Source organism: Colletes latitarsis, chromosome 3 (genome assembly GCF_051014445.1).
Source record: "Colletes latitarsis isolate SP2378_abdomen chromosome 3, iyColLati1, whole genome shotgun sequence".
Classification (NCBI taxonomy): domain Eukaryota; kingdom Metazoa; phylum Arthropoda; class Insecta; order Hymenoptera; family Colletidae; genus Colletes; species Colletes latitarsis.
The window spans coordinates 43,673,437-43,698,839 of NC_135136.1; the positions used below are offsets into that span (position 1 = coordinate 43,673,437).

The window sequence follows — 25,403 nt, forward strand, 5'->3', positions numbered from 1 at the left end:
TAAGTAAGTATTTTACTGACAATAATATCTAACTTTATAAATATAATGTAATTCATTGAATAATTAATAATGCGTAGTATTTAAATTTCTTAAAAACTAAAATTACTTAAGATATCCAGTACATTCGTAAATTTGGAGGTACAAATCTACATCTTTCAAGTTTTTGACATCGAAAACTGTAAAGACAATTATTATTGAATACGTCATTACGTTAAGGTTGCTGTGGATAAAATATAGACTTTTGTACATAGTAAAATACAAAGAATTCTTTATGCAATGAAATTTACGTTGATATACGTAATATTACGTTGATTTTGTGAGCCAGCCTTAAGTAACGTTGTAGCGGACGCCATTTTGCTGGTAGTCTCGTAGAGCGTGGTGTTGGCCGACCGTTTGCTGTCAATTGAAATTAATTTGTAATTTCTTCTGTTTCGTAGTCCGATACGAAAAATCTGTAAGTATCGGCGATATATTTGAATTTCAAAAAACAAATAAATATAATTTGCGGAAAGCCTTCAGTAAAGTATTAACGGTATTATAAATTTTCCTGTAATGAAACATCTTTTTTCCAGAAATGTTCATCCTACTAGGCTTTAAAATTTTTGCGTTTTCCTTTCGTGTATTTAAACTGTTTACATTTAGTAGTATTAAATCGGATGGCACGCGTCATCATACTTCTGTTTATTACAAAGTTCTTTGGCATGCCTATGACCTTCAGATTTCTGAACTGCTATTCTTTCAAAGAACCATATTTGTAATAGAAATATTATTTAACTGAATTACACGTGATGAAGTAGTTCTAAGAAACGTAATTCATGATAGATAATGATGATTGAATAATGTTCATTTTCATTCATGCTGGTATCTTACAACTTAAAGAAAGTATTGAAATATATTTGCATTTATTTCAGATTATAGTCATGTCAAATGGTAGCGGAGATAACGATGATGATGGCTACGTCATCAAATTACGCGGTCTTCCATGGTCTACCACTGTTGATGAAATTATGAAATTCTTTGGTGATTGCTCTATTTCAAATGGTAAAACTGGTGTTCACATGACCATGTCAAGAGAAGGTCGTCCTAGTGGAGAAGCTTATGTAGAAATGGATACACCAGAAGATATACAAAAGGCTTGTAAAAGAGACAGAGATCATATGGGTCATCGTTACGTAGAAGGTAAGCCATGTACAAGGTTTGGATAACTAGTTAATGCAAATGTGTTAAAAATACTGTAAGTATTACAATGTTTAAGAATGTTATGAATAATTTTTTCTTCCTTTGTTGTAGTCTTTAAAGCAAAAAGGGGTGAAATGAAGTGGGTAGTCAAGAGAAATGGTTTTAATCTAGAAAATGCTATGGATGATGGTTGTGTGAGACTACGTGGCCTGCCCTTTGGATGTTCCAAAGAAGAAATAGCACAGTTCTTTTCAGGTATTTTGTACACCATACATGAGTTTGTAGTAGAACTATTTTTTTATTATAATCTATTCTTAGAAATTCACTTTAACCTTGTTACAACCAACATATCCTTATTCTTTCGATCAAATTATATCCCTCTTGTATGATTTTTGTTATTTAAAAGAATAATCTTGAACCACAGGGACCAAATGCTTTTGATGGTTATACAGTGTACTACATGTATTCCATGGTAACTGAAAACGAACTAACATTATTTTTTTATTTTCCGTTTCGTTCTAGTATAAACATAGGTTCGTAAAATTATAATAATAAGAAAGTCTATGTTAAATACATCTTTCTTTTCAAGTACAAGGTGTAAGGTGTGTAATAATAAAATTTATTTCCTACATACTGGCTTAGTAATTAATGAATTCGAATTCCAAAATTGGTTTTATATCCGTCTCGAGCACTGTCCCTTTGTTTCGTAATTATCAAACAGCCTGAGTTAAGATTTAAGATTGAAGGCTAAAGTTCCTATGTCCTACTAGCCCTGGACTGAAAGACTTCCATTATGATTTACATGTGCTTCATATTTTATTTATAATATACCTTTGTGTTTTGAAGGCAGTACTTAATTCTTAACTTCGGCACAGTACAAGTTTTGTTGAATTTGTTAAAAGAAAATACATTATTGGAGCGAGACATTTTGCACGTATTGTGCAAAGGATATTGAAAATCTTGCTTCTTTATAAGGGTTTTTATAAACTGACGATACTTTAATTAATAATGGGTGTTACGTTACAATGTCGATGTTTGATTATGTGTGGGTCAGGGTTGGAGATATTGCCGAACGGAATTTCACTACCGACAGACTACACGGGCCGCAGTACTGGGGAGGCTTACGTTCAATTTGTTAACAAAGATGTTGCGGAGCGCGCTCTGCAGAAACACAAGGAAAAGATAGGACACAGGTGGGGCACTGACGCTAGCTGGGTTTGGGTATACTTATGACTTTTCAATATCATTTTATGATTGTAGTACATGTAGGTATATAAATTTTGTTAGTAAATAGCGGGAACAAGTTATTAAGCAGATGCAGTTTCTTTATTACATTTTTAACGAACCGAGAGACGTTGTTCTTAAAATTGATATTCTATGAATTACATCATTAAATGTTCGTTTACTTATTGATTTACATTCATTAGAATAAATATTTTGAAAACATTCGAGTAGCATTTAACAAATTGATTGCATAAAGAAACTGCTTCCCTCTGAACACAAAAAGGAAGTTAGTCGTTCGTAAGCGAAAGTACTGTTGGCCCAACTGAAACCTGTGGGTGGGTGCCGGGCGGGAGGTACCCCCTTACATCGTCATCAAATCCCATGGGAGGTGGGTAGGGCTAACCCAGGATGGGTGGGCGCTACAGAGGTAGTAATCATCGATCTAATTTGGCACAACTGTTTGACAATTGCACAATTGTACGTTTTATGCAAAAGAATAATTTCAAGCTCAAAGGCTTTGCACAATTTCAATAAATTCACTAGTAACGTTACAGCTCGTTATTGCACGGAAATAATTTATTGTTATGATAGTATGTTTCTTTTAATCGTATCGCTTCTCTCGATACAAGTATCTGTTTATATTTTATCAAATTGCATAAAGTGCAATTGTAATTGTCATATACCCGAAGATCATCAGCGTCTCACAGGCTAGGGTGACATAAGTACATCAGAATGCAATGTCACCGAGGGAGGGTATCTACAGATGTTTAATAAATACGTGGAGGTGTAGTATGAACAGTTAATCTGTTACAAAATCTTCAGTATGGATTTTTTCTTCGAATCATTTCTTTTTTATAATTACACAGTAATCAAGTTTATTTCTGCTATGTGCAGAATCTTTATTTCAGATTCGTATTTCCCATTTATATATATATAATATATATATATATATATTATATATATATATATCTTCTCTCTCTCTCTCTCTCTCTCTCTCTCTCTCTCTCTCTCTCTCTCTCTCTCTCTCTCTCTCTCTCTCTCTCTCTCTTCATTCAAACAATCCAAACTTGTGATCATTGATATTTTTGTATCGAACTTTCCTATTGGAAGGCAGCCGAATATGAACGGCGGTAATGTTGATATGTAAATGCGAATGATTTATTACCAATCTTGACAGATACATCGAAATCTTCCGAAGCAGTTTATCCGAAGTGCACACTAGTATTGGACCAAAAATGCGAGGCGGCCCAATGGGTGGCTTTAATCAAAGACCAGCTCCCTATGATCGAGGTGCCCGTTTCGGTGGAATGAACCGTTTTAGTAATAACGGCAGAGGTTCCAGGAACAGAGGTAATATATTTCATTTCTAAATACATAAAATTTGTCATCTTCCCACATTGCAAGATAGAGGGAAATTAAAATGGGACATCTTGCGTTATATATTATTATTTAATACTTAATACATAGATTTTGATGGTGGTCCCTGGGGAAGTGGTAACAATTTTGATTCCCGTGGCGGTAGCATGGGTATGCGAGGTGGTCTAGACATGAAAGGTGGAAACTTTCGAGGAAGTGGTGATACGTGGGGTGGTAATTCTGCCATTCACAGTATACATATGCGTGGTTTACCATTCAAAGCTACAGAACAAGATATAGCTGATGTAAGTCTTTAAACAAAACTAATGAATTCATTACAATTTTTATCTAAGCTATTATTGGAGCGAAAAAATTGTTTCCTAATATTACTGTAATAAGTTTGATTATTTGATTGTAGTTCTTCAGACCTATCGAGCCATTGAATGTTAGAATTATTCTCGAAAATGGAGGTCGTCCTTCTGGAGAAGCGGACGTAGAATTTGCAACTCACGAGGAGGCTGTTAAAGCTATGTCAAAGGTTTGCTCATTAGATGTTAATGTAATCGTTACATAGATTCTTATCCATAAAACTGTTTGTTTTATTGTTGCAATCTTGTATTATAGGATAAGAGTCACATGTCTCACAGATACATTGAATTATTCCTAAATTCATCTGGTGGATCAAGTGGAATGTCATTGGGTGGTATTGGAAATTTCTGTGGAGGTATGTTTTTATTTTTAAATATCTTATTATTTATTTATCTCAATTTCTACGCTTTGATAAATATCGTGGTCTTCTGTATTACTAGGTTTGGGTAATAACTTCAGGCCCGGCTACTCTCCAAACAGAGGTTTCAGCTCTCAGCTAGGAGGAAATAATTATAATAGTTTTTGAGGTCGGATGTCGCGTTTCTTACGCTATCGACGATAAAATGTTTCGTAAATCAAACTTTTATCACATTGAATTAATATCGTCACAATGAAACTTGGTTTCTGTATTGCGTTTAATTAGAAACTGATTAATACTATTTCACTACGTTTTATGAAGTACGTACACATATTAATCGCAAACAAAACGTAAAAACTTATGTTTCGGGTCTAATAACGCTGAAGTATTATCAGTGGACATTAATTAGTTAATTATATTTAGAAGATAAGTTCGATTGGCCAGAGTTCATTATTATGTTTTACTTTGTCTTTCTTTCATTTTCATTTTATTTTTACGAAAACGTTAAATGTTAAATTACATGCGTTTCAGTTATAAGTATTCGATCATTTCGTAAAAGACACTTTATATAAATTTATTAGTTTAATTAATTTTGTTTTATCGTATAAAAACCTAAGTTACAAAAATCATTTGATATTTTCTTTTTCTGTTTCATCGTTTCGATGCATTGTACATCCGCTGTTTCATTAAAAACCTCACAAAAAGTGTTCCAAATTCTAATGATATCATAAAGTAAGAATATTTATAAATTATCTAATAAAAGCTTCGACAACAAGTTATTGGCAGAGTTAGGAATAATACGTTTGCATTCGTGCAGAATATAGTTTATATCGAATGCAAACTATCATCAGCAATTATTTCATACTGTAATATATTTATCTGAATAATAATTCACAGTTATATTTACATAGTTTACGTTAACCTTATCAAATACGATTCGTCTGAAAAACATAACGAGAACTTTGTATCATCTCGTTTTAATGGCATACAAGACCCACGAAGGAGAATAGTTAGAAAATTGATTCAGCATGTGTTAAAATCCTGTTGTACGTTATTCCATTCTTGGCATTTACAAAAGATATATCCGCTTTTGAACGAGTCAATTTTACTTGTAACGGTTTTAGCTTTACAAGTCCCTTCAAGGATATTTACTTCAAGATGCATGTAATATTTCACTGTGTACAAGTTAACCGAAGATAAAATGCTCCTTTATCTTTTATTGTGAAAATAAATGTTGTAAACAATGTGGGAATACCTGTATTCGTTTAGGACCTTATATTTTGTACGAGAGAGAAACCTGTTTGCAAAAGATAAAATGTATGCTTATAAATTATCTTGTATATGAAATTAATAGGAATGGTGAATGTTTGATGTGACCTGTGTTTTATAAAATATAACAATAAATACTATCTTCATAATTAAAAGTCTCTTATTGTGACCCTAACTAAATTTGTTCTACATGAAAAGTATTAAAAATAAATTTATTTACACGTCAGCTTGCATTTGTTGAATTTAAGATTGAATCGCATACTAAATTGGACACCTTGGAAGACGAATGCAAACAAAGGAATATTTATCACAGATATTCCGTATGCCATACTGTACCGAGTACAGTAATGTCGTCTCGCATAATGTTCCGTGGCTATCCTCACTATTACTTGAAACTTGTCATTGAACGAGCATTGGCATTATCTACGATCCATAGCTAATAATAGGCATTATAATTCATACGAAGTGTTACCCCATGAAATGAAATATTAATATAAATTCGTATTATTATTAATTGAACGAAGACTTTCATGGACCAATATTGTACATATACATGTATATTCCATATAATAAATGTTTTATTTACATAAAGAAAAGAGATTTGTTTTTATTTGCCCCTATGCTGTTTTGCGGACGATCGACGTATGCATGTATTATATGTATGTATGCACTGCGTGGGAATTATCAATGTGGCCGATGAACTCATATACGTATGTACATATGTTTGCGTTACTCGTCTGCAAATTTTGCTTATAAATATAAAGATGTTATTAACCCCGTATCGTACAATGACGAGTCTGACTTACAATAAGCCCTTTATAACAAGTTTGACAATGATGAGGCTACACTTGTTAGGTTTTGCAATTAAATCGTACGTCAGGGGTTTAATCAGTAAACATACGCAAAGGGTTAAATCGAGTTGAATAAATTTCATTTTCATGTAGTATATGATATGTTATAACGAAAAGTTTTATGGATCATTGTATGCGATCGATATTTTTGTCAGGTCAGGACTGTGTTTCATCAAAAACAATTATTGACGTTTCGGAACTGTCTTTTGTTCTCGCTATTGTTCCCGATAGGAACAAAAGTAAACGAATAGAAGGTACATACATAGTTAACGGTGGCCAGTTACAGAAACTCTATCTTTCTTGACAACGTCTCAGGCAGTCTCAGCGTCGTTTGAATTATTGTTGTTATATATACATATGTATATTCTTTGAGCTCGCGTGCGTAAGTAAGTAACTAGCCTAAAGCTGAGCAATTTAAGAGAACATACGCATAAAGAAAGGATCGGGTTCTGTATGACAGGACATAGTTCGGAATCAAACTCGATACTTTTAACGTAAAACGTAAGTAAATATTACTTTTATGAAAATTGTCACTCGTTGACAGTTACCTACACACAACCGCGTACTTTTAATAAAAGTAACGTCCATATTTTTCCATTGTTCGGTTGTTTCTGGAAGACAAATTCTCGAAAACATGGAACCGAAGGCACTGTCTCTCGCCGCTGCGTTAAGAAATCTCAAAATTGTCAACAGAATCAGGTTAATTTACGGCCGCGTCGTGTGCGTTTAATGAATTTGTTAATTCACAGTGAGCAGGCCATATAAGGCGGACATTTGAAAACAGAAATTTACGTAATATTTATTTGTTTGGTTTTACCTCGTTCCTATCGTTGATTAGAAAAGATTAGATTTCTTTATCAGAGATCCGACACGAATAATATTCATTACGTGCGTCGAGCGAATTGCAGCATGTGTTGTTCACGGAACGTCTTGAATTGATCGAATTAATTTTTTCCCCTCTGGTTTAAGATATACATATAGAATAAACGAATGTACAACTCGTATGTAAAATACGATTTTTATTTTAATTTTATTGCAACGATAATCACGCGTGGATACGATTATAAATGTATTAGTTTAAGAATTAGTTTGTAATTTAATTGTATCGCATTACCTAATGCTATTTCAAACTTTATTTATTACAGTACCAGGACATAGTCATGGAAAACAAGACTGAGGATAATGTTATTAATGAGCAAAGCGAGAATAATGAGATACAGTATATCGATAGGGAAAGGTACAAGGCAATAGTTTTTATATTTGTTGAATGTTAATAAGAAATCAATACTTTTTCAGATACAATGATTCTAATCAAGGACAGCATTTTCTACTTCCTAGTGCAAATTCACGCTCACCAAAAATAGCAGTAGAATATATTCGCAGGTCTAACATAAGTCGATATAATCCAGCTCTAAGAAATCTTATACCAATACGTCATGAGACACAGTATGTAGAGAATAAATTTATATTTTAAAAAGTTGTTTCTAAAGAATCTGTTTATTGCATATTTTAGGAATAAAGAAAGTATGCCAGCAGACAGTGCTGGATTATTTTCCTACATCTTTTATACTTGGATAACACCATATATATGGAGAGCATATAAGAAGGGTATTACCATACAAGATATACCACGTATTTCGTCTTATGAGACTTCCAAGTACAATGCACAGAGGTAAGCATATTATGTTAATGTAACTGGCAATAGAAAGATACAATTCAAATTATAATTTCATGATTAGATTAGAGGTACTTTGGCAAGAGGAGCTAAATAAACGTGGCCCGCGTTCAGCGTCACTTGCAATCGTTGCCTGGCGATTTGTTCGAACAAGGATATGCATAGCTTGGTTCTTACTAATATGTTCTGTGATTTGCGGATTTATAAGTCCTGTATGACATCTGTTTTTATGGAAATCGTTAAACTCTTCATATCGTGTAAAAGTGGAAATTATTCTCATCATTTACTTGACTAAATATTTGTTTTTTAGATGATATTAATGAAAAAGGTATTGGAACGTGTTCAATCGCCGGAAGAAGATACGTGGGTTGGCATAAAATGGGCAGTATTACTAACATGCTGTGATTTCTTAAGAATGCTATTTTTTACGTGGACTTGGAATACAAATATTAGAACAGCATTAAGATTAAAGTCTGCTTGTACTACTCTTTTGTACAAGAAAATCATGAGATTAAATAACCTTGGAAATAAAAGTACAGGAGAAGTAAGATTCATTCGGTATATGAATATAATTAAGAATTCCTTTTACTCTGATTTATTATCTGTCATTTTTCATAATTTTAGTTAACTAATTTATTTACTAACGATAGTCAGAGGCTTTTTGATGTAATCATTTATGGACCTATGATAATTAGTGGTCCAATAATTATTACCTGCGGTATAATTTATATATTATGGATATTCAGTCCATTAGCCATTCTCGGAATATTCGTTTTTCTTATATTTTATCCTTGTCAGGTGAGTAACAAATTTTTATATCAATTTTCCTGTGCCTAAAACTACACTATTATAACACTACAAATGTATGTTTATTTCGACAGTATCTTATTTCTCGCATAGTCGGACATTTTCGTTCCAAGACTGTTGTCATTACAGATAAACGAGTGAAACTGACGAACGAAATTTTAGAATGTATAAAATTAATTAAGATGTGTTCATGGGAAAAATACTTTAGTCATAAACTTCTTGGTATGATTGGCATTTTTTAGAAACATTTGACAAATACCATTATTGATTTTCATAATCCTTTAACGTGTTATCATCATTATCTTTCAGATATACGAAGGAAGGAAGAGCACTGGTTATATAAGATTGTATACTTCCAAAGTTTTGCTATTTCTTTAACATCAGCTATACCTGTAATATCAGCAATTGTTACATTTTTAGCTCATTTATCTTCAGGCAGTAGTTTATCTGCATCTCAGGTATACATAAATCTTTAAAAACTGAAGAATTTATAATTACATTGTTAGAGTTTAATTTAAAAATTCAACTTTATCATGAAATATGAAAAGTTTGATATAACCAGTTGTTTAAAATCGTTTTGGAAAAATACTAGAATAAGTAATTTCGAACAAGTTAACTACAAGTTAAAGGAAATTTACAAACAATATTTCAATCGCTAGGAGCCTTTACTCTCTACAAGATGTTTAACCGTTTAAGTACTATAGGTAATCGTGAGAATCTATGCGAAAACTGCCAAGTGCTCCTTGGCCTAATTCACATGAGTATTTCGCGCGATTAAGAAAAGTACTTAAATGAATATATATATATATTGCAGGCTTTCCCACTTACAACATTTTTTGGAAATATGCTGAGACAGGCACTCGTCTCGATTAAGGACTCTACACGATATTTTATCGACGCTCGTATTGCTCTTAAAAGATTCAAGGTTTCAAAATTTATATTCAAGTTACGATTTAATTTGCAACTTGGAGGGTGAATTTTTGTATCTATTATTAGGAAACAAGTTCTCGTGTGTCGTGCATTAAAACTCTTCTTAATCGAAGTGTTATAAAATCACTGGATAAAGTAACACGACCTGCACGAGAGTTGTTTTTATTAATAATATATATCTAACTTTTTAATGGGAGCTTAATGTAATAGTAAGAGCTTCTAATCACAGTTGTAGGTGTAAAGGGGAAAGTGCTGCATGTCATGGAAATCAGTATAAAATAATTGCTTTCTCTCTTAATCCTTTCCCTTGTATTAATATGTACAGCACAATGTGAAATTTAAAAAAAATAATAGAAAAAGGTGTAACATTTAGAAAACCTTTGTGTTTGATACGTTAAAAATTAATGATTTACTTTTGCAGGTATTTCCCTTCGTATCATTACTCAATACTCAATTTCGTTCTTCTTTCATGTTTTTACAAGTGGCCTTAGTTAATATTGCTGAATCAAAGATAGTATTCAACAGACTGCAGGTGTTTATTTTTGCCTATATTTGTTAATATTTACTAACCATAATAACATAACGATAGAATAATTGTATACGACACTATATTGCACGTAATATTTGCATTGTATTTGCGTTGGCGACCTAATTTCTAAAGCTTAAATTTGCTTTTATCGTACATTAGCTTTGCAAATTAGTTGATTTTAATTGTGCCGCTTTGATGATTGTGCAATTATATTAATGTGTGTGTTCGTTGCATGCGAAATTTCATTTAAACAGGGTGACCCATAGCATGTGGAATTCACTTTGCATGCTAAACAAATTAATATAAATTTATGCTGCACCAATTAGAAAATCAACATATTAAACGTTAAATAATGCTTGTTTATAAGAAACTCTGTTTAAAATTTGTTTTTGGAGAATGCTTTGATTTAAATGATATATTAGTTTTGTACCACTGTATTTTTACGTACACCTTTAACAATTGCCGATATTTGTGCAGAGTGTATTGCTATTAGAAGAATATACTTGCCATTTATCGAAACCAATTGTGAAATCAGAAGCCATAGCTATCACTAATGGTACATTCGTTTATGAAAATTGTACCTCACGCACTAATGAATCAAAAAATATCAATAAGAAGAAGTGAGTTTCTCTGTTATTCAAATTCTACTATCAGTCTACTATAAATCGTTTCGTTAAAATGTTAACATTTTTAGAAAAATCTCATTTAACCCAAGGGAGAAAGTTGAATTGGAGAAACTGAACGCACCTTCTAACGAAATCCAATATGTGAAAGTACTTACAGATATTAAATTTGGAGCAGCAAAGAATGCACTGATAGGTATCTGTGGTCATGTAGGAAGCGGAAAGTCTAGTCTGCTGCTTGCTGCTTTAGGACAATTGAAACTTACTCGTGGACACGTATTGAGAGAAGGTTCATGCGCTTATGTTAGTCAGCAAGCATGGATCGTTAATGCAACCCTTAAAGAAAATATATTATTTGGAAGCCAGTTTGATGCTAAACGATACTATCAAGCATTGACGGTTTGTAATTTAAAAGAAGACATAAACATGCTACCGGGTGGAGATGAAACTGAAATTGGTGAAAGAGGTATAAACCTTTCTGGAGGACAGAAGCAAAGAATTGCTCTTGCAAGAGCAGTTTACGCCAACAGGTGACAATTTCATTATACCCGAATGGAAACAATTATATGTATGTATATTTAAAAAACACTCACTGTTGTTTTTTTCTTATTTAAGAGATATTTATGTATTGGACGATCCATTAAGCGCAGTAGACGTTCATGTGGGATCTTATATTTTCAAGAATTTAATTCTTGGCGCGCTCAAAGACAAATGTATTCTTTTCGTAACGCATCAAGTCCAAGTACGTTTTAAATAGTTATGCTGTTCGTTGTGTACTCTGAACCATGGATAACTAATAACAATTGTCCTTTATCGATTACAGTTTTTGAAACATTGCGATGAAATCTTTTTAATGAATAATGGTAGAATCGTGGAACAAGGTACACACAATGAACTCGTGCAGTCGAGGAAAGAATATGCCGCGATGGTGAACAATGCATTATTCGAAACAGAAGATAACACGAAAGAGTATGTGTTGTGCAAATTATATTTTGTGACCGTGAAGTTTGCGGTTTGAAGAGTGTCGATTAACTTGAGTTTATTCGGTAGAAAGTCTACAACAATTACTGACATAGAAAGTAAGAATTTTGGAAACCATTTGAAAACGCAAATTGTAGGATCTAGTTCTGATAACAATTACGAGAACGGAGAGGCATCGCAGAAAACACGTAAAAAAGGTACACGCTAATGATTTATCCTATTATGAATTTAAAAATATTAAATCTAAATCGTTTAGGAGCATCTCTAACTACAGAGGAAAAAGTGGAAACGGGTTCTTTGAAATCGCATACTTATCATACATATATAAAAGCTGCAGGTGGTTATTTCGTGGCTGTCTTAGCATTCTCTACACTTTTCTTAAGCGTTGGAAGCTCTATATTTAGTACTTGGTGGCTAGCAACGTGGATCAAAGCTGGCGGTGGAGTAAATATCTTTCATATTTTTATACGTCCACATACATTATTGTTTTTTTTCTTTTTTTCTAATACATTTCCATTTCATATTTATCCTTTATTTTTAAGAACATTATCGATCCGAAAACTAATGAAACTATAGTATCGGACAATTTGAACGATAACCCTGACTTCGCCTATTATCAAAACATTTATGGTGCTTGCATTGGAGCAATTTTGTTCACGAGTCTGTTGCGTGGTTTAATTATAACGTATACTACGATAACAGCATCGACCACACTGCACAATAAAGTATTTAAAAAAATGATCGAATCCTCGTTAACTTTCTTTGAAACTACTCCCAGTGGAAGAATACAAAATATATTCAGTCGAGACATAGACGAAGGTACAAGTCTGTTAGATATTGTTAAATGTAAAAATAATTTTATATACTCGTTTGTTATTCTTCCTGTTACAGTTGATCATTACATACCGATTTCTATAGAGAATATGGTGCAGAATATCTTTACTTGTAGCTTTGCAATTATTTTCATATGCTCGATATTACCATGGTTCAGTTTACCGTTAATTATTCTTGGTGCTATCTTTTTCTATATAAGTAAAGTGTTCCGGTAAGGATGATAAATTTTTAGAACGTTATCGTATAATATATTCGATTTCAAATATATGAAAAGTAAACATTTTTTAGAGTAGCAATGAGGGATCTTAAACGAATGGAAAGTGTCTCAAGATCACCCGTTTTAAGTTTTGTTACAACTACCGTGCACGGTTTGAATACGATTCATGCATTTCAAAAGGAAGAAGCATTTATAAACAAGTATATTCCTTAAAATTACATATACGTTACAGTCGTCTTTCATCGCATTAATCATCGATGACAAAGATAGATGATAATGGAGCTTTTATGTTTCAGATTCGAAGAGTTGTTTGATTTAAATAATTTGTGTCTTTACCTGTGTCAATCAGCCATGAGATGGTCCGCCTCGAGACTTGACAGTTTGGCAATCGCTTCTGCTTCAATTACTGCATTTCTTGTGATAGCGCTCAGAAGTCAATTATCTCCAGCCTTTGCTGGCCTAGCAATGGCATACTCCATGCAAATGACAGGTGTCTTCCAGTACACTGTAAGATTAATGGCAGAAACAGAAACACGCTTTATAAGTGTTGAAAGAATAAGTTATTATTTAAGGGTAAGCAAATCTGTCTTTCATGTTACAATGAAACTGTAAAGTTTTCGAATTAAATAATAAATAACTGTGACGCAGACGTTACAAAAGGAAGATACTTTCGATAAAGCTGCTGATGAACCTCCAAACGAGTGGCCGACTCATGGAAATTTGGAATTTCATAAAGTTCAATTGAGATATAGAAAAGACCTACCGCTCGTATTAAATAATATTTCATTTACTATTAAAGCTGGAGAACATATTGGTAAGCGTAGCTTAAAATTTATTTTTCCTGGTGTTATTTTAAAGGCTGAACCTTCTTCTTTTAACAATTTTATGTTGAATTTCCTTGGAGATTCTTTTATACTAGAAAGCGAGCAGCGAGTCTATTCTTGGAATTATAACAATCCAAATATTAACAACGTTTCAGTCCAAGTGCTCTCATATAAATGCGCGGCAGTGTACAATTAAATGAATTTTAGGTATTGTGGGAAGAACGGGAGCTGGGAAGAGTTCTCTCATTGTTGCCTTATTCCGATTAGTTGACATATGCGCCGGAAAGATTAAAATTGATGGTGTAAATATAGCTAAAATGAATTTGGACTTACTTAGAAGTAAATTATCTATAATTCCTCAAGATCCTGTGTTATTTAGTGGAACCATAAGGTAAGTATATCTAAAGGGTTAAAGATGTCATTCTGAAATTGACTAAAGATTCTATTTGACATATGTAATTATATCTATTGCAGATCAAATTTGGATCCGTTTAAACAACATAGTGACTTTGAACTCTGGAGCGCTTTAGAGAAAGCTCAATTGAAAGAAAAGGTAATACTTATGACGGGGCAATTAGATGCGTTTGTCCAAGTTGGAGGAAACAACTTGAGCATTGGTGAAAGGCAGTTGCTTTGTTTGACAAGAGCCCTTTTACGCAATACCAAAGTATGATATGTATTTATTTTGTTTCTTAATCATCGTATTTAATGACAATTTGATTCCATAATTTATTAAATCAAATTTTAGGTAATGGTATTGGACGAAGCAACAGCCGCTGTTGATCCTGAAACTGAAGTCGCTCTACAAAGTACAATACAAAACGAGTTTTCAAATTGTACTGTATTAACGATAGCTCACCGTTTAAAGACTGTTGTTTCATGCGATCGCATTATTGTTATGAAGAGCGGCCAAATAATTGAATTTGACGCACCGTCTGTACTCTTGTCCAATTCAAACTCGGAATTTTCAAAAATGCTGGCCTCAGCAGATAAGTCCATGAAAGAATCTTGACTCTAATAGCATTAACAATAATATTATATAGAAATAATAAGTATTGATTATAAATCAAAATTGGGCAAATTTTATTCATGAATAACGAATAAAAAATGTTTAATTTGTGAATAAATTAACGAATTTGTTACTCCCGAATAGAACTTGCCCCGATTTTGCTACAAATCGACAAGTATTTGTGCCACATTCATTTTACTATACTATTTTTGAAACTATATATTTTTTTTATATACTATATCTATAATGCATTTTACTATGGTATTATGTAAAATTCTTTTCGAATAAAAATATTAACTTTATACATGTTTTATTCATACCTTATTTAGCGACATAAGTACAATACATACTGTTAAGGAAAAATTTTAAACGAGGGCTTGTAAATGATACGTTTTTAAGTAATTGTAAATAATAAACTTTGCCATTTCGGGGCCGCATTGAACAACGCGCGTTTCTTCGGGTATTTGAAATATTGATTTGTTCACGACGAAGCTGCAACTGCTCATGCCCACGGTGCTTTCACTATCACTGGAAAGCTCGGAACTCGATCAAAAAATGTTCACCGCCATGCCACCAGCTTGTTGTTAGTACTAAAATGTTTATCACGCGTTAAGCTGTACCGTTGTTTTATACCGAGATGTAGTCTATATGAATTGCCGTAAAGGTAATCTTTCTCGTTGGCCAACTGTTAAACAAAAGGTAGGTCAATGTGGTCGATTAAATTACATTTACAGACACAACTACTTACAAGTGTTTCGATGTTGCTTCGTATTTTAACACATATCCTTGTTTATATTTTTTAAAAGTTTACAGAATCAATCACTGTACACTTTGTGACAATGTTACACCGTACCACTTTGTGACAATAATACAATTGTTTTGACAATGTTATAGCACTGTGGAAAAAGTTACTGCATACGCGAATATTTGTTATTTGGAATTTTTTGAATTTAAATAAATATTTTAAATTACAGGCCTCATCATTGCGAACATAATACCTATTATGATGCTGGGGCGCAAGCAGAGCCTCAAGGGGGAACCCGTCTTGGCCGATTATGGGCCAGAGGAGTCCCTCAATGAGAGCGCTGACATAGAGTGGGTGAACAAGGTAATCTAGTTGAAATAATGTTCGAAAATGGTTTCGATATTGTGATTTAATTTTTAATAACAATTATCTAACCGTTTCAGTTATGGGTTAGAAGGTTGATGAGGCTCTGCGCCCTGGTATCTTTAGCGTCAGTCTGTTCGAATACTCCAAAGACTTTTGAAAAAGTTCCACCCCTTCAGTACGTTACATTTATTTGCGATTTAGTTGTTACGTTTTTATTTACTGCTGAAATGATGGCTAAGATGCATATTAGAGGTATACTGAAGGTAACCAACCAGACTTTCTACAATTTTTACGAGATACTCTTGAAAAGATAATATCGAACGAGAAATATGTTGCAGAGGGACAAGTCTTACTTGAAAGATCATTGGTGCCAATTCGATGGGAGTATGGTGGTCTTCCTCTGGTTGTCCGTAATTTTACAAATGTTTGAAATGCTGGCTTTTGTTTTAAAGTTTAGTTACTATTCAATACTACGGGCACCACGACCTTTAATTATGATACGCTTCCTAAGAGTCTTCCTTAAGTTTTCCATGCCGAAAGCTAGAATTAATCTAATTTTCAAGTAAGTAAGAGATTTGCACGTTAAAGTTTCAATTTAATATTTTCTACGCTTGCATATTCACTTTTTCAGACGTTCGAGCCAACAAATATACAACGTGACGCTTTTCTTCCTTTTCTTCATGTCCCTCTACGGTCTTTTAGGCGTTCAATTTTTTGGCGAACTGAAAAATCATTGCGTTCTCAATACCACCGACCCAAAGCACATTACGATAAACAGTTTAGCGATTCCTGACACCTTTTGCTCGACCGATCCTGAATCAGGATATCAATGTCCAGAAGGGATGATTTGCATGAAGCTTGAGTTATCCAAGTATATAATGGGTTTCAACGGTTTCGATGAATTTGGTACCATCTTGTGTTAAAGTTTAAACAAGTCTCGTGATCGATGAGATAAATTATAAATGTTGTACTATTTTTCAGCTACGAGTATTTTTACTGTTTATCAAGCTGCATCGCAAGAAGGATGGGTTTTTATTATGTACCGTGCAATCGACAGTCTACCCGCTTGGCGAGCAGTTCTATACTTTAGTACAATGATATTTTTTTTAGCCTGGCTTGTCAAAAACGTTTTCATCGCAGTTATCACGGAAACGTTTAACGAGATACGAGTACAGTTCCAACAGATGTGGGGCGTCAGGGGACACATCAGTAATAGTACAGCGTCACAAGTTAGTCCTATAACAATATACAAAGTACACCTTGTAAATGAAAATATAAAAGTTTAAAATAAGAAATAAGAATGTTCGTTGTTGCGTCGACTGCTTTTGCGAATAATTAAAAATAGTATTCGATAGGCTCGGTTAACTTTCTAGATATTGACCGGCGACGACAACGGCTGGAAATTGGTGACACTGGATGAAAACAAGCACGGCGGACTAGCTTCTCCTGTATGCCACGCTATTCTGAGATCTCCTCATTTTCGAATGGTAGTGATGTGCGCGATTCTGGCGAACGGCATCACTACCGCGACAATGAGCTTCAAGCACGACGAAAAGCCAAGACACACGTACTACCACAACTATTACTATGCCGAGATTGCGTTCACGACATTCTTGAACCTGGAAACGCTGTTCAAAATTTGGTGCTTGGGATTCCGAAGTTATTACAAGCATTCGATTCACAAATTCGAGCTGCTGCTGGCAATTGGTACAACCATACACATCATTCCGTCCTTCTATCCTTCTGGATTCACATATTTTCAGGTTTCTACATTAATTTTCATTCAGTTCTGAAACAGAATAAGTATACGATTACAGAGAAGAAAAAACATAAAAGAACAAATGTAAAAGTTAACGTACGTACAGTCTGAAATTGATACAATATTATTTCGGTATTAGGTGCTTAGGGTGGTCAGGCTCATCAAAGCATCACCGATGTTGGAAGATTTCGTGTACAAAATATTTGGACCCGGAAAGAAATTGGGCAGCCTTATAATTTTTACAATGTGCCTACTTGTTATATCATCTAGTATTTCTATGCAGCTTTTTTGTTTTCTCCGTGACTTCACGAAATTCGAGACGTTCCCAGAGGTAACATATTAAATCAGACATGTTTTCTGTACGAATGACTGATAAAAGAATCTTTTAGGCATTTATGTCTATGTTTCAAATCCTAACGCAAGAAGCTTGGGTCGATGTAATGGACGAAACAATGCTCAGAACACACGAGACAATGGGACCTTTTGTTGCCGTGTACTTTATTTTATACCACTTATTTGTCACATTGGTAATAGTATACGTACATATTTTTACGATTATTTAATTACATATCGACTATATACTGAAGTGCTTCTTTTAATTATGAAGATTGTGTTAAGTTTATTCGTCGCCGTCATTTTGGATAATCTTGAACTGGACGAAGATATCAAGAAGCTAAAGCAATTAAAGTTTCGCGAACAAAGTGCAGAGATTAAAGAAACCCTACCATTCAGATTAAGAATTTTTGAAAAATTTCCTGATAGTCCTCAAATGACGTGCTTACATAAAGTTCCGTCAGATTTCAGTCTTCCAAAAGTACGTATCACATACATTTATCATAAATGACAGAGCACAGGTACATACGCTACTTTATGTTTCTAATTCAGGTACGTGAAAGCTTCATGCGACAATTTGTATTCGAAATGGAAAACGAAGAAAACGAAGGGGCGAAGAAGGTAAACGAAACTTTTGATTCAAAAATGGTATATAGAAAACAACGGCCAGTAAAGATTTTAAATAATCCACCGAAAGTAAGGAATGTTGTCATTAATCTTAAAAAAGCGGCTGTCAGTTACATTATAGAGTAAGTATAAGATTCAATAATCGTAAAAATAGCTCCTAAACTTTTCTATCCTGTATCTGTAAATACTTTATTTCGTTCTTTGGCATTGTTATATAAAGATAAATATGGTAAACCTCTGTTTACGCAAACATTTCATTTAAAAATATCATTCTTCAGTGACTCCAACAATCAGAGGCTCTTATTAGGTGATTCAGCTATGATACCAGTACCAGGTAAAGGCCTTTTGAAGCCTCAGGGTACTGTCAACAGTGCCAAACAACTGCGCATCGATCAAAAAAAGTAAGTAAGACTCATTTGAAATAATTCGATTAACTGATCTTCTAATTGGGATTTTCGACAAGGTTGTCAGTATGGAAAATTAACAATACGTTTTCGATGGTTACTGTCACAGATCGACCAGAAGAAGTGTTCGTAGTGGATCGATCAAGCTAAGGCAAACCTACGAGCATCTGATGGAAAATGGTGATATTGGAGGTATAAACAGAGTTAGTTCTTCGCGCAGTAGACCGCATGATTTGGACATTAAATTGCTACAAGCTAAAAGGCAGCAGGCAGAGATGCGAAGGTACAGTAAGGAATTATGCACCTTCTTATAGTTTTTAACACTTTACACACCTTTAAAATTGAACGCTTACCACATTGCACCCCTGTAGAAACCAACGCGAGGAGGATTTGCGTGAAAATCACCCGTTCTTCGATACTCCGCTGTTCGCGGTACCGCGCGAGAGTAAATTTCGCAAAATTTGCCAATCGCTCGTTTACGCGAGATACGACACGAACGTGAAAGATCCGTTAACTGGAAAAGAGAGAAAAGTTCAGTATAAAAGCCTGCAGTAAGTGCTCCTATTTAAAATGGCTGCTCTTTGACACGCAGTAGATTGTTGCTTCAAGTTCGTAGAAGAACCTGACAATCGCCAATAATTACACACGCTTTTTAGTAATTTCCTTGGCTTGGTCACGTACCTGGACTGGGTAATGATCTTCGCTACCACGATGTCTTGCATCTCTATGATGTTCGAGACGCCACGGTATCGCGTCATGGAAGTTCCCGCATTGCAAATCGCCGAGTACGGTTTCGTTATCTTCATGAGTATCGAATTAGCGCTTAAGATTCTCGCGGACGGATTATTTTTCACACCAAAGGCCTACATCAAAGACGTCGCCTCTGTTCTGGACGTTTTTATTTATGTCGTACGTTCACGTCCAATAAACTATTATTCTTGTTCAGCTTCTGAAATATTTTTTATTAATATAACGACGACCAATCAGGTCAGTCTTGTGTTCCTTTGTTGGATGCCGAAAAGCGTACCTGCGAATTCTGGCGCCCAACTTCTCATGATCTTACGATGCGTTAGACCACTAAGGATCTTTACCCTTGTGCCGCACATGAGAAAAGTCGTTTACGAATTATGTAGAGGTTTCAAAGAGATCTTACTGGTAAATAATTCTTCTTTAAAATCGACACTCCTTAATTTCCAATGATTAACATCCGTTGCGAGGAGTTTAGACAAAAAATGAACAAGAAGCTTTTTAGGTGTCAACTCTATTGATCCTATTGATGTTCATATTTGCGAGTTACGGTGTACAGCTTTATGGGGGTAGATTAGCTCGATGTAATGATCCGACCATCTTGAAACGGGAGAATTGCGTTGGTGTGTTCATGCGAAGAGTATTCGTGACGAAAATGAAATTGCGACCAGGCCAAAACGAGAGTTATCCATCGATATTGGTACCACGTGTTTGGTAGGCATATCAAAGTGAAGATATACGGCCCAAGCCCATCTCGGGGTAATGAGATTCTTAAGTATATTGTAATATATTTTAGGGCCAATCCTAGGCGGTTTAATTTCGACAATATCGGTGATGCGTTGATGACACTTTTTGAAGTACTCTCATTTAAAGGGTGGTTAGACGTTAGAGATGTTCTTATCAAAGCTCTTGGACCCGTAAGTCATTCGCGAAACCATAAGAATACCGATGATACTATACAATGATTTTTTAGGTCCACGCTATTTATATTCACATCTATATCTTTTTGGGTTGTATGATTGGTCTGACTCTATTCGTTGGTGTCGTTATTGCCAATTATTCTGAAAATAAAGGAACCGCGTTACTCACAGTCGATCAAAGACGATGGTAAAATTTTAGTTAATTAATTAACTCAAGTTTTTGTGAATAACATATTGAATAAATATATATACACATATATATATATATAAACGAATGTACGTTGTTGCTTGAATAGGTGCGATTTAAAGAAGCGATTGAAAATCGCACAACCGTTGCACTTACCGCCCAGACCAGATGGGAAGAAATTCAGAGCCTTTATCTACGACATCACTCAGAATATCTATTTTAAAAGATTCATTGCGGTTATGGTAATCATAAACAGTGCTCTTCTGTGCGTTTCCGTGAGTTGGATATTTTTCATATTTTCCCCCATAGCAGTAATAATGACAACACACAACACACAACAACAAAAACACACCGTTACAAACATTTAACAAAATCATGATACAAAAGTACCATTTAAGGTGAAAAGGATTTTAATGACTGTTACTTTGAATCATTTGTTCCTTGCCGGCTACCATTAGACCGTGGTAAAAGTAAACCGACACGTTTTTTGCGTTAACGACATATTTATTTTTTTTTCCATTTTTCCTAAGTGGAGAATCGAGGAAGAACACACGGAAGCACTCGCTACGGTGTCCACGATTCTGACACTGATCTTCCTCGTGGAAGTGATAATGAAAAATATTGCTTTTACACCACGTGGCTATTGGCAGTCCAGAAGAAACAGATATGATTTGCTCGTGACAGTCGTCGGTGTTATTTGGATCGTCATTCATTGTACAATGAAGGTATGTCGGTAATGATTAATTCATGATTAGTTCAACATTTCATGAATTATACAAAATGTTAACAAATAGATATAATGACAGGAGTGATTTCTTACAGAACGATTTGTCGTACGTAATCGGCTTCATGGTCGTGATCCTTAGATTCTTCACCATCACTGGCAAACATACAACCCTTAAAATGTTAATGTTGACAGTCGGAGTGTCCGTTTGCAAAAGTTTCTTCATTATATTCGGCATGTTTCTCCTTGTTTTCTTTTACGCCCTAGCAGGCACGATCATTTTTGGCACAGTAAAGTATGGTGAAGGTATAGGAAGGTAATGTTACATAATCCTGAAAGAAAATAGGGACAATATTAAAATCAAATAATAATATAGAATAGGCGTTCTTGGCGTAACGTGATTCTAAGAGAGACGTTTACCATTTAGGCGTGCCAATTTTGAGTCACCCGTGACCGGGGTTGCTATGCTCTTTCGTATCGTCACAGGAGAAGACTGGAATAAGATAATGCACGACTGCATGATACAACCGCCGTATTGCACTCCGGCTGCTAATTATTGGGAGACCGATTGCGGCAATTTTCATGCTTCCTTAATTTATTTTTGTACTTTCTACGTCATTATCACATACATTGTTTTAAATCTTCTGGTGGGTAAGTACTAACCGATCTCTTCGAACAAACAGACGCCAAACGTAACTTTTTTACGTTACGATGTAAAAACTAATCCTTTTGCGGCAGCTATTATTATGGAGAATTTTTCTCTATTTTATTCTAACGAAGAAGACGCTTTATTGTCGTACGCTGATATTAGGAATTTCCAAAACACCTGGAACGTCGTCGATAATCACCAAAAAGGTGTCATACCGGTGAAACGGGTACGCCTGAAATAATTGTTACTAGCTTAACAAGTCGTTATAAGTTAGGCTAGACGTAATGATATATTAGTTTGCTTTAGGTGAAGTTTATCTTACGGCTGTTGAAAGGTAGATTAGAGACTGACCCGCAAAAGGATCGACTGCTCTTCAAACATATGTGTTACGAATTGGAAAAATTAAACAATGGTGAAGATGTTACTTTCCACGATGTTATTAAGTAAATTACCATCGTCTTTATATACAGAGTCTCCCATTTTAATAGTTCTATACCAATATCTCATTCTTTTCTTCAGTATGTTGTCATATCGTTCGGTTGATATACGAAAAGCTCTTCAACTTGAGGAATTATTGGCAAGAGAGGAGTTTGAATACATCATCGAAGAAGAAGTTGCTAAGCAAACGATAAGAAATTGGTTAGAGGGCTGTTTAAAAAAAATTCGAGCAAGTGGGGTGAGTTTATGCATAAAGTATACAGTCCTTTATAATATAAGTAAAACAAATGTGACTTTTGTATGGTAGAAGCAACAAAATAGTCTTGTAGCTGGTCTTCGAGCCAATACTGACCAGCCTATACAACAACAAGAACATACAGAAGAAAAAAGAAAGGAGGCAGAGAAAGAGGAAGAAACTGAAACAAAGGTAAATTTAACTTTACCAATTTTCTTTTCCGCAGAATTTCATTAACGTGTTTCGTTAAATAGGACACCGACGGATCTAAGCACAAAGCAAAGAAACCAGCAGTTCTTCCAAGATCTGATAGTATAGGCAGTGGATCAGGCAGAAAATATTTAACTCCAACATTGTCGGATCCCGCGTCGATTAGGTCTGAAAAAGACAAGAACGTACCACCTAAAAAACGAAATAATAGACCACCGCGTAAGTTTCTTTATACATTTATATGTTAACTATCGCGTACCTATTTTTATCACACGTTCCTCCAATATGAGTTTTCCGTTTGAAGCGATGGCAAAAAATAATTTGCCACATCTCACTGAAAACACAGAGCAAAGCAGGCAGCAGCGAGAAGCTTTCAATTCGAAGGCGAATGTACCGAAACCTTCCAGCGTTATACTAGAGGTTCGAGAATGGTGGAAAGAACAATTGGCGTACAGCAGTGAGTCTAGCGAAGATGAGGTTTAAGTATGTTCACATTTTTTAATACGCATAAATGAAAATCATGGATATAAAAATGAAGCACATGTTTTTAACAGACTACTTGAAAAAATATAAATCAAATTAAAAATGTTGCAAATGCGAATTGTATTTCTAATGTGTTTGTTACGTGTGCTTCGTTCTTATTTATACATATACAATTAAAATTCACAATTCAATTTGTTAAAACGACAGTTGAAGAAAAAAGGTATAAATGCGTGCCTGAAACATCTATGTTAAAAAAAGGTTTTTCAAAAAAACACCTTTAATCTGAGCATAGAACAGAGATGTGAATCCTGTAATACAATTAAAAATTTCCAAAAGATAACTATTTTCTTGAGTGTATAATTTTTTAGTATTACTGCACAATTTTATGATATAGCTTTCTTGTGTTGAAATATTAATTTTTTACTGTGTTATCTTTTAGTAGAATGTATAAATAATTGTATTATTGCACAAGGAAAGTGTACTATATCGGTTTGGTTTTACATTTCTTATTGCACTATTTAATATGACCAGTCTCGTAAGTGCAGAAGTCGTTAATTTTTTCCCCTCGTATCTCAACTTGTTACAGCAAACACTCAGGTTCCACATAGATTAATGTTTTGTAGATTGTACAGCGTGTTTTTAGATATATTAAAAATAATTTATCGTGTTATATATATTTTGTGTCATTTATTGGTGTTGAAGTATGGAATTTTTAGAGAATTCTAGAATTAGATAAGATAGATTTTATACAATAAAAAATGTTAAACCATGGAAGTGCTAATTAAAATTAATCAAATCGATGTTGTCAAGGACAACTGTAAGTACAAGAAACATATATACTGATTTCTCTTCTAATAAGAATAGTTCGGTTGTTAAAAGATTGATCTACTGATGAATTTGTTCGTTTATAACAGAAACATTACGTCCTAAAGGCCTGTATTATAATGATAAGAAAGTAGCGGACTTTAATATTGGCAGTGTAAAGCTTTTGCATCTGTTTGTAACCATAGTCGTAGTGTTTTTGTTATGGTCATAGATGAAGAAACACCTATGATACATTCATTCAATGATAATAATTTTATCATACGAATTATTCGTATAAAAAACATATTAGATCATAATATCGTCAGCATATTATTCAAATTAAATATCACTAAACATACAAATATAAGTAAATAGAATTTGATTTTAAGTAAATACGTTATAATTTGTGAAAAATTAAAAGTTAGCAAGATTTTGTAACACGATTAAACAGTTATAAAAATAATAAAATACGATCACTGACATAAAAATAGCTAGTAAGCTGAACAAATTGACGATGTTAGAAAGTTAAGAAGTTTTTTAACAAAATGAAAGCGTAGATAGATCAAGTTACGTGTAAAAACAAATGCCTAAGAGACAGCACAACTATTTATATTTACGTAATGAGTTGATTTTATATATATATATATATATATATATATATATATATGTATGTATGTATGTATGTATGTATGTATGTATGTATGTATGTATGTATGTATGTATGTATGCATACAAAA

At 33.9% G+C, this 25,403-nt stretch overlaps 3 protein-coding genes and 1 long non-coding RNA gene across 11 annotated transcripts; 3 read left to right on the forward strand and 1 right to left on the reverse strand.

Moving 5' to 3' along the window:
- Positions 1-283: 283 nt before the first annotated feature.
- Positions 284-5,910, forward strand: Glo (heterogeneous nuclear ribonucleoprotein glorund). The gene is made up of 9 exons (XM_076762869.1): positions 284-454; positions 912-1,179; positions 1,291-1,434; positions 2,234-2,372; positions 3,581-3,753; positions 3,871-4,064; positions 4,178-4,297; positions 4,384-4,483; positions 4,569-5,910. Exons 2-9 carry the CDS (start codon positions 921-923, stop codon positions 4,652-4,654), a joined length of 1,215 nt encoding a protein of 404 aa, XP_076618984.1. The 5' UTR covers positions 284-454; positions 912-920; the 3' UTR covers positions 4,655-5,910.
- Positions 5,911-6,867: 957 nt separating this feature from the next.
- On the forward strand, positions 6,868-15,331 carry LOC143340559 (ATP-binding cassette sub-family C member 5-like). Of its 4 annotated transcripts, none has more exons than XM_076762674.1 (24): positions 6,868-7,107; positions 7,752-7,843; positions 7,903-8,052; positions 8,120-8,278; positions 8,346-8,493; positions 8,592-8,825; positions 8,906-9,079; positions 9,163-9,310; positions 9,398-9,546; positions 9,903-10,013; positions 11,025-11,167; positions 11,242-11,700; positions 11,786-11,912; positions 11,994-12,139; positions 12,221-12,348; positions 12,408-12,595; positions 12,694-12,970; positions 13,043-13,196; positions 13,274-13,402; positions 13,499-13,775; positions 13,851-14,016; positions 14,234-14,417; positions 14,501-14,693; positions 14,775-15,331. In XM_076762674.1, the coding sequence occupies exons 2-24, from the start codon at positions 7,767-7,769 to the stop codon at positions 15,036-15,038; spliced, it is 4,185 nt and encodes a 1,394-aa protein (XP_076618789.1). In that variant the 5' UTR covers positions 6,868-7,107; positions 7,752-7,766; the 3' UTR covers positions 15,039-15,331. The 4 variants fall into 4 exon arrangements, with proteins under 4 accessions (XP_076618789.1, XP_076618788.1, XP_076618790.1 ...); XM_076762673.1 differs by lacking the exon at positions 9,903-10,013 and adding an exon at positions 10,440-10,550; XM_076762675.1 differs by lacking the exons at positions 6,868-7,107; positions 9,903-10,013 and adding exons at positions 7,123-7,305; positions 10,440-10,550.
- A 685-nt stretch (positions 15,332-16,016) lies between these two features.
- LOC143340558 (sodium leak channel NALCN-like) lies at positions 16,017-25,300 on the forward strand. 5 transcript variants are annotated; one of them, XM_076762670.1, is made up of 28 exons: positions 16,017-16,143; positions 16,224-16,409; positions 16,485-16,708; positions 16,778-17,052; positions 17,128-17,375; positions 17,520-17,909; positions 18,045-18,236; positions 18,295-18,432; positions 18,513-18,719; positions 18,791-18,987; positions 19,144-19,266; positions 19,379-19,552; positions 19,641-19,820; positions 19,926-20,424; positions 20,522-20,730; positions 20,813-20,933; positions 20,990-21,123; positions 21,233-21,398; positions 21,654-21,848; positions 21,946-22,163; positions 22,275-22,498; positions 22,586-22,722; positions 22,803-22,939; positions 23,016-23,172; positions 23,242-23,361; positions 23,424-23,598; positions 23,684-23,862; positions 24,070-25,300. In XM_076762670.1, the coding sequence occupies exons 1-27, from the start codon at positions 16,039-16,041 to the stop codon at positions 23,860-23,862; spliced, it is 5,310 nt and encodes a 1,769-aa protein (XP_076618785.1). In that variant the 5' UTR covers positions 16,017-16,038; the 3' UTR covers positions 24,070-25,300. The 5 variants fall into 5 exon arrangements, 4 of the variants coding, with proteins under 4 accessions (XP_076618785.1, XP_076618786.1, XP_076618784.1 ...); XM_076762671.1 differs by having other exon boundaries at positions 19,926-20,178; positions 20,257-20,424; positions 23,684-25,299; XM_076762669.1 differs by having other exon boundaries at positions 23,684-25,300.
- Positions 16,444-20,055, reverse strand: LOC143340563 (uncharacterized). The gene is made up of 3 exons (XR_013079463.1): positions 19,623-20,055; positions 16,943-17,382; positions 16,444-16,868 (listed from the first exon to the last, which is right to left on the reverse strand). It is a non-coding gene; the product is annotated as an uncharacterized LOC143340563 (long non-coding RNA).
- Positions 25,301-25,403: the final 103 nt, after the last annotated feature.

Bases quoted from the DNA above. Each gene is read 5' to 3' on its own strand.
- Glo (XM_076762869.1), top strand. From the start codon at position 921: ATGTCAAATGGTAGCGGAGATAACGATGATGATGGCTACGTCATCAAA. The intron at 2,373-3,580 runs GTGGGGCACTGA...CAATCTTGACAG, and splicing joins AAGGAAAAGATAGGACACAG to ATACATCGAAATCTTCCGAA. The intron at 4,298-4,383 runs GTTTGCTCATTA...CTTGTATTATAG, and splicing joins CTGTTAAAGCTATGTCAAAG to GATAAGAGTCACATGTCTCA.
- LOC143340559 (XM_076762674.1), top strand. From the start codon at position 7,767: ATGGAAAACAAGACTGAGGATAATGTTATTAATGAGCAAAGCGAGAAT. The intron at 9,080-9,162 runs GTGAGTAACAAA...TTATTTCGACAG, and splicing joins TTATATTTTATCCTTGTCAG to TATCTTATTTCTCGCATAGT. The intron at 9,547-9,902 runs GTATACATAAAT...TATATATTGCAG, and splicing joins GTAGTTTATCTGCATCTCAG to GCTTTCCCACTTACAACATT.
- LOC143340558 (XM_076762669.1), top strand. From the start codon at position 16,039: ATGATGCTGGGGCGCAAGCAGAGCCTCAAGGGGGAACCCGTCTTGGCC. The intron at 16,144-16,223 runs GTAATCTAGTTG...TAACCGTTTCAG, and splicing joins ACATAGAGTGGGTGAACAAG to TTATGGGTTAGAAGGTTGAT. The intron at 18,237-18,294 runs GTAACATATTAA...AGAATCTTTTAG, and splicing joins AATTCGAGACGTTCCCAGAG to GCATTTATGTCTATGTTTCA.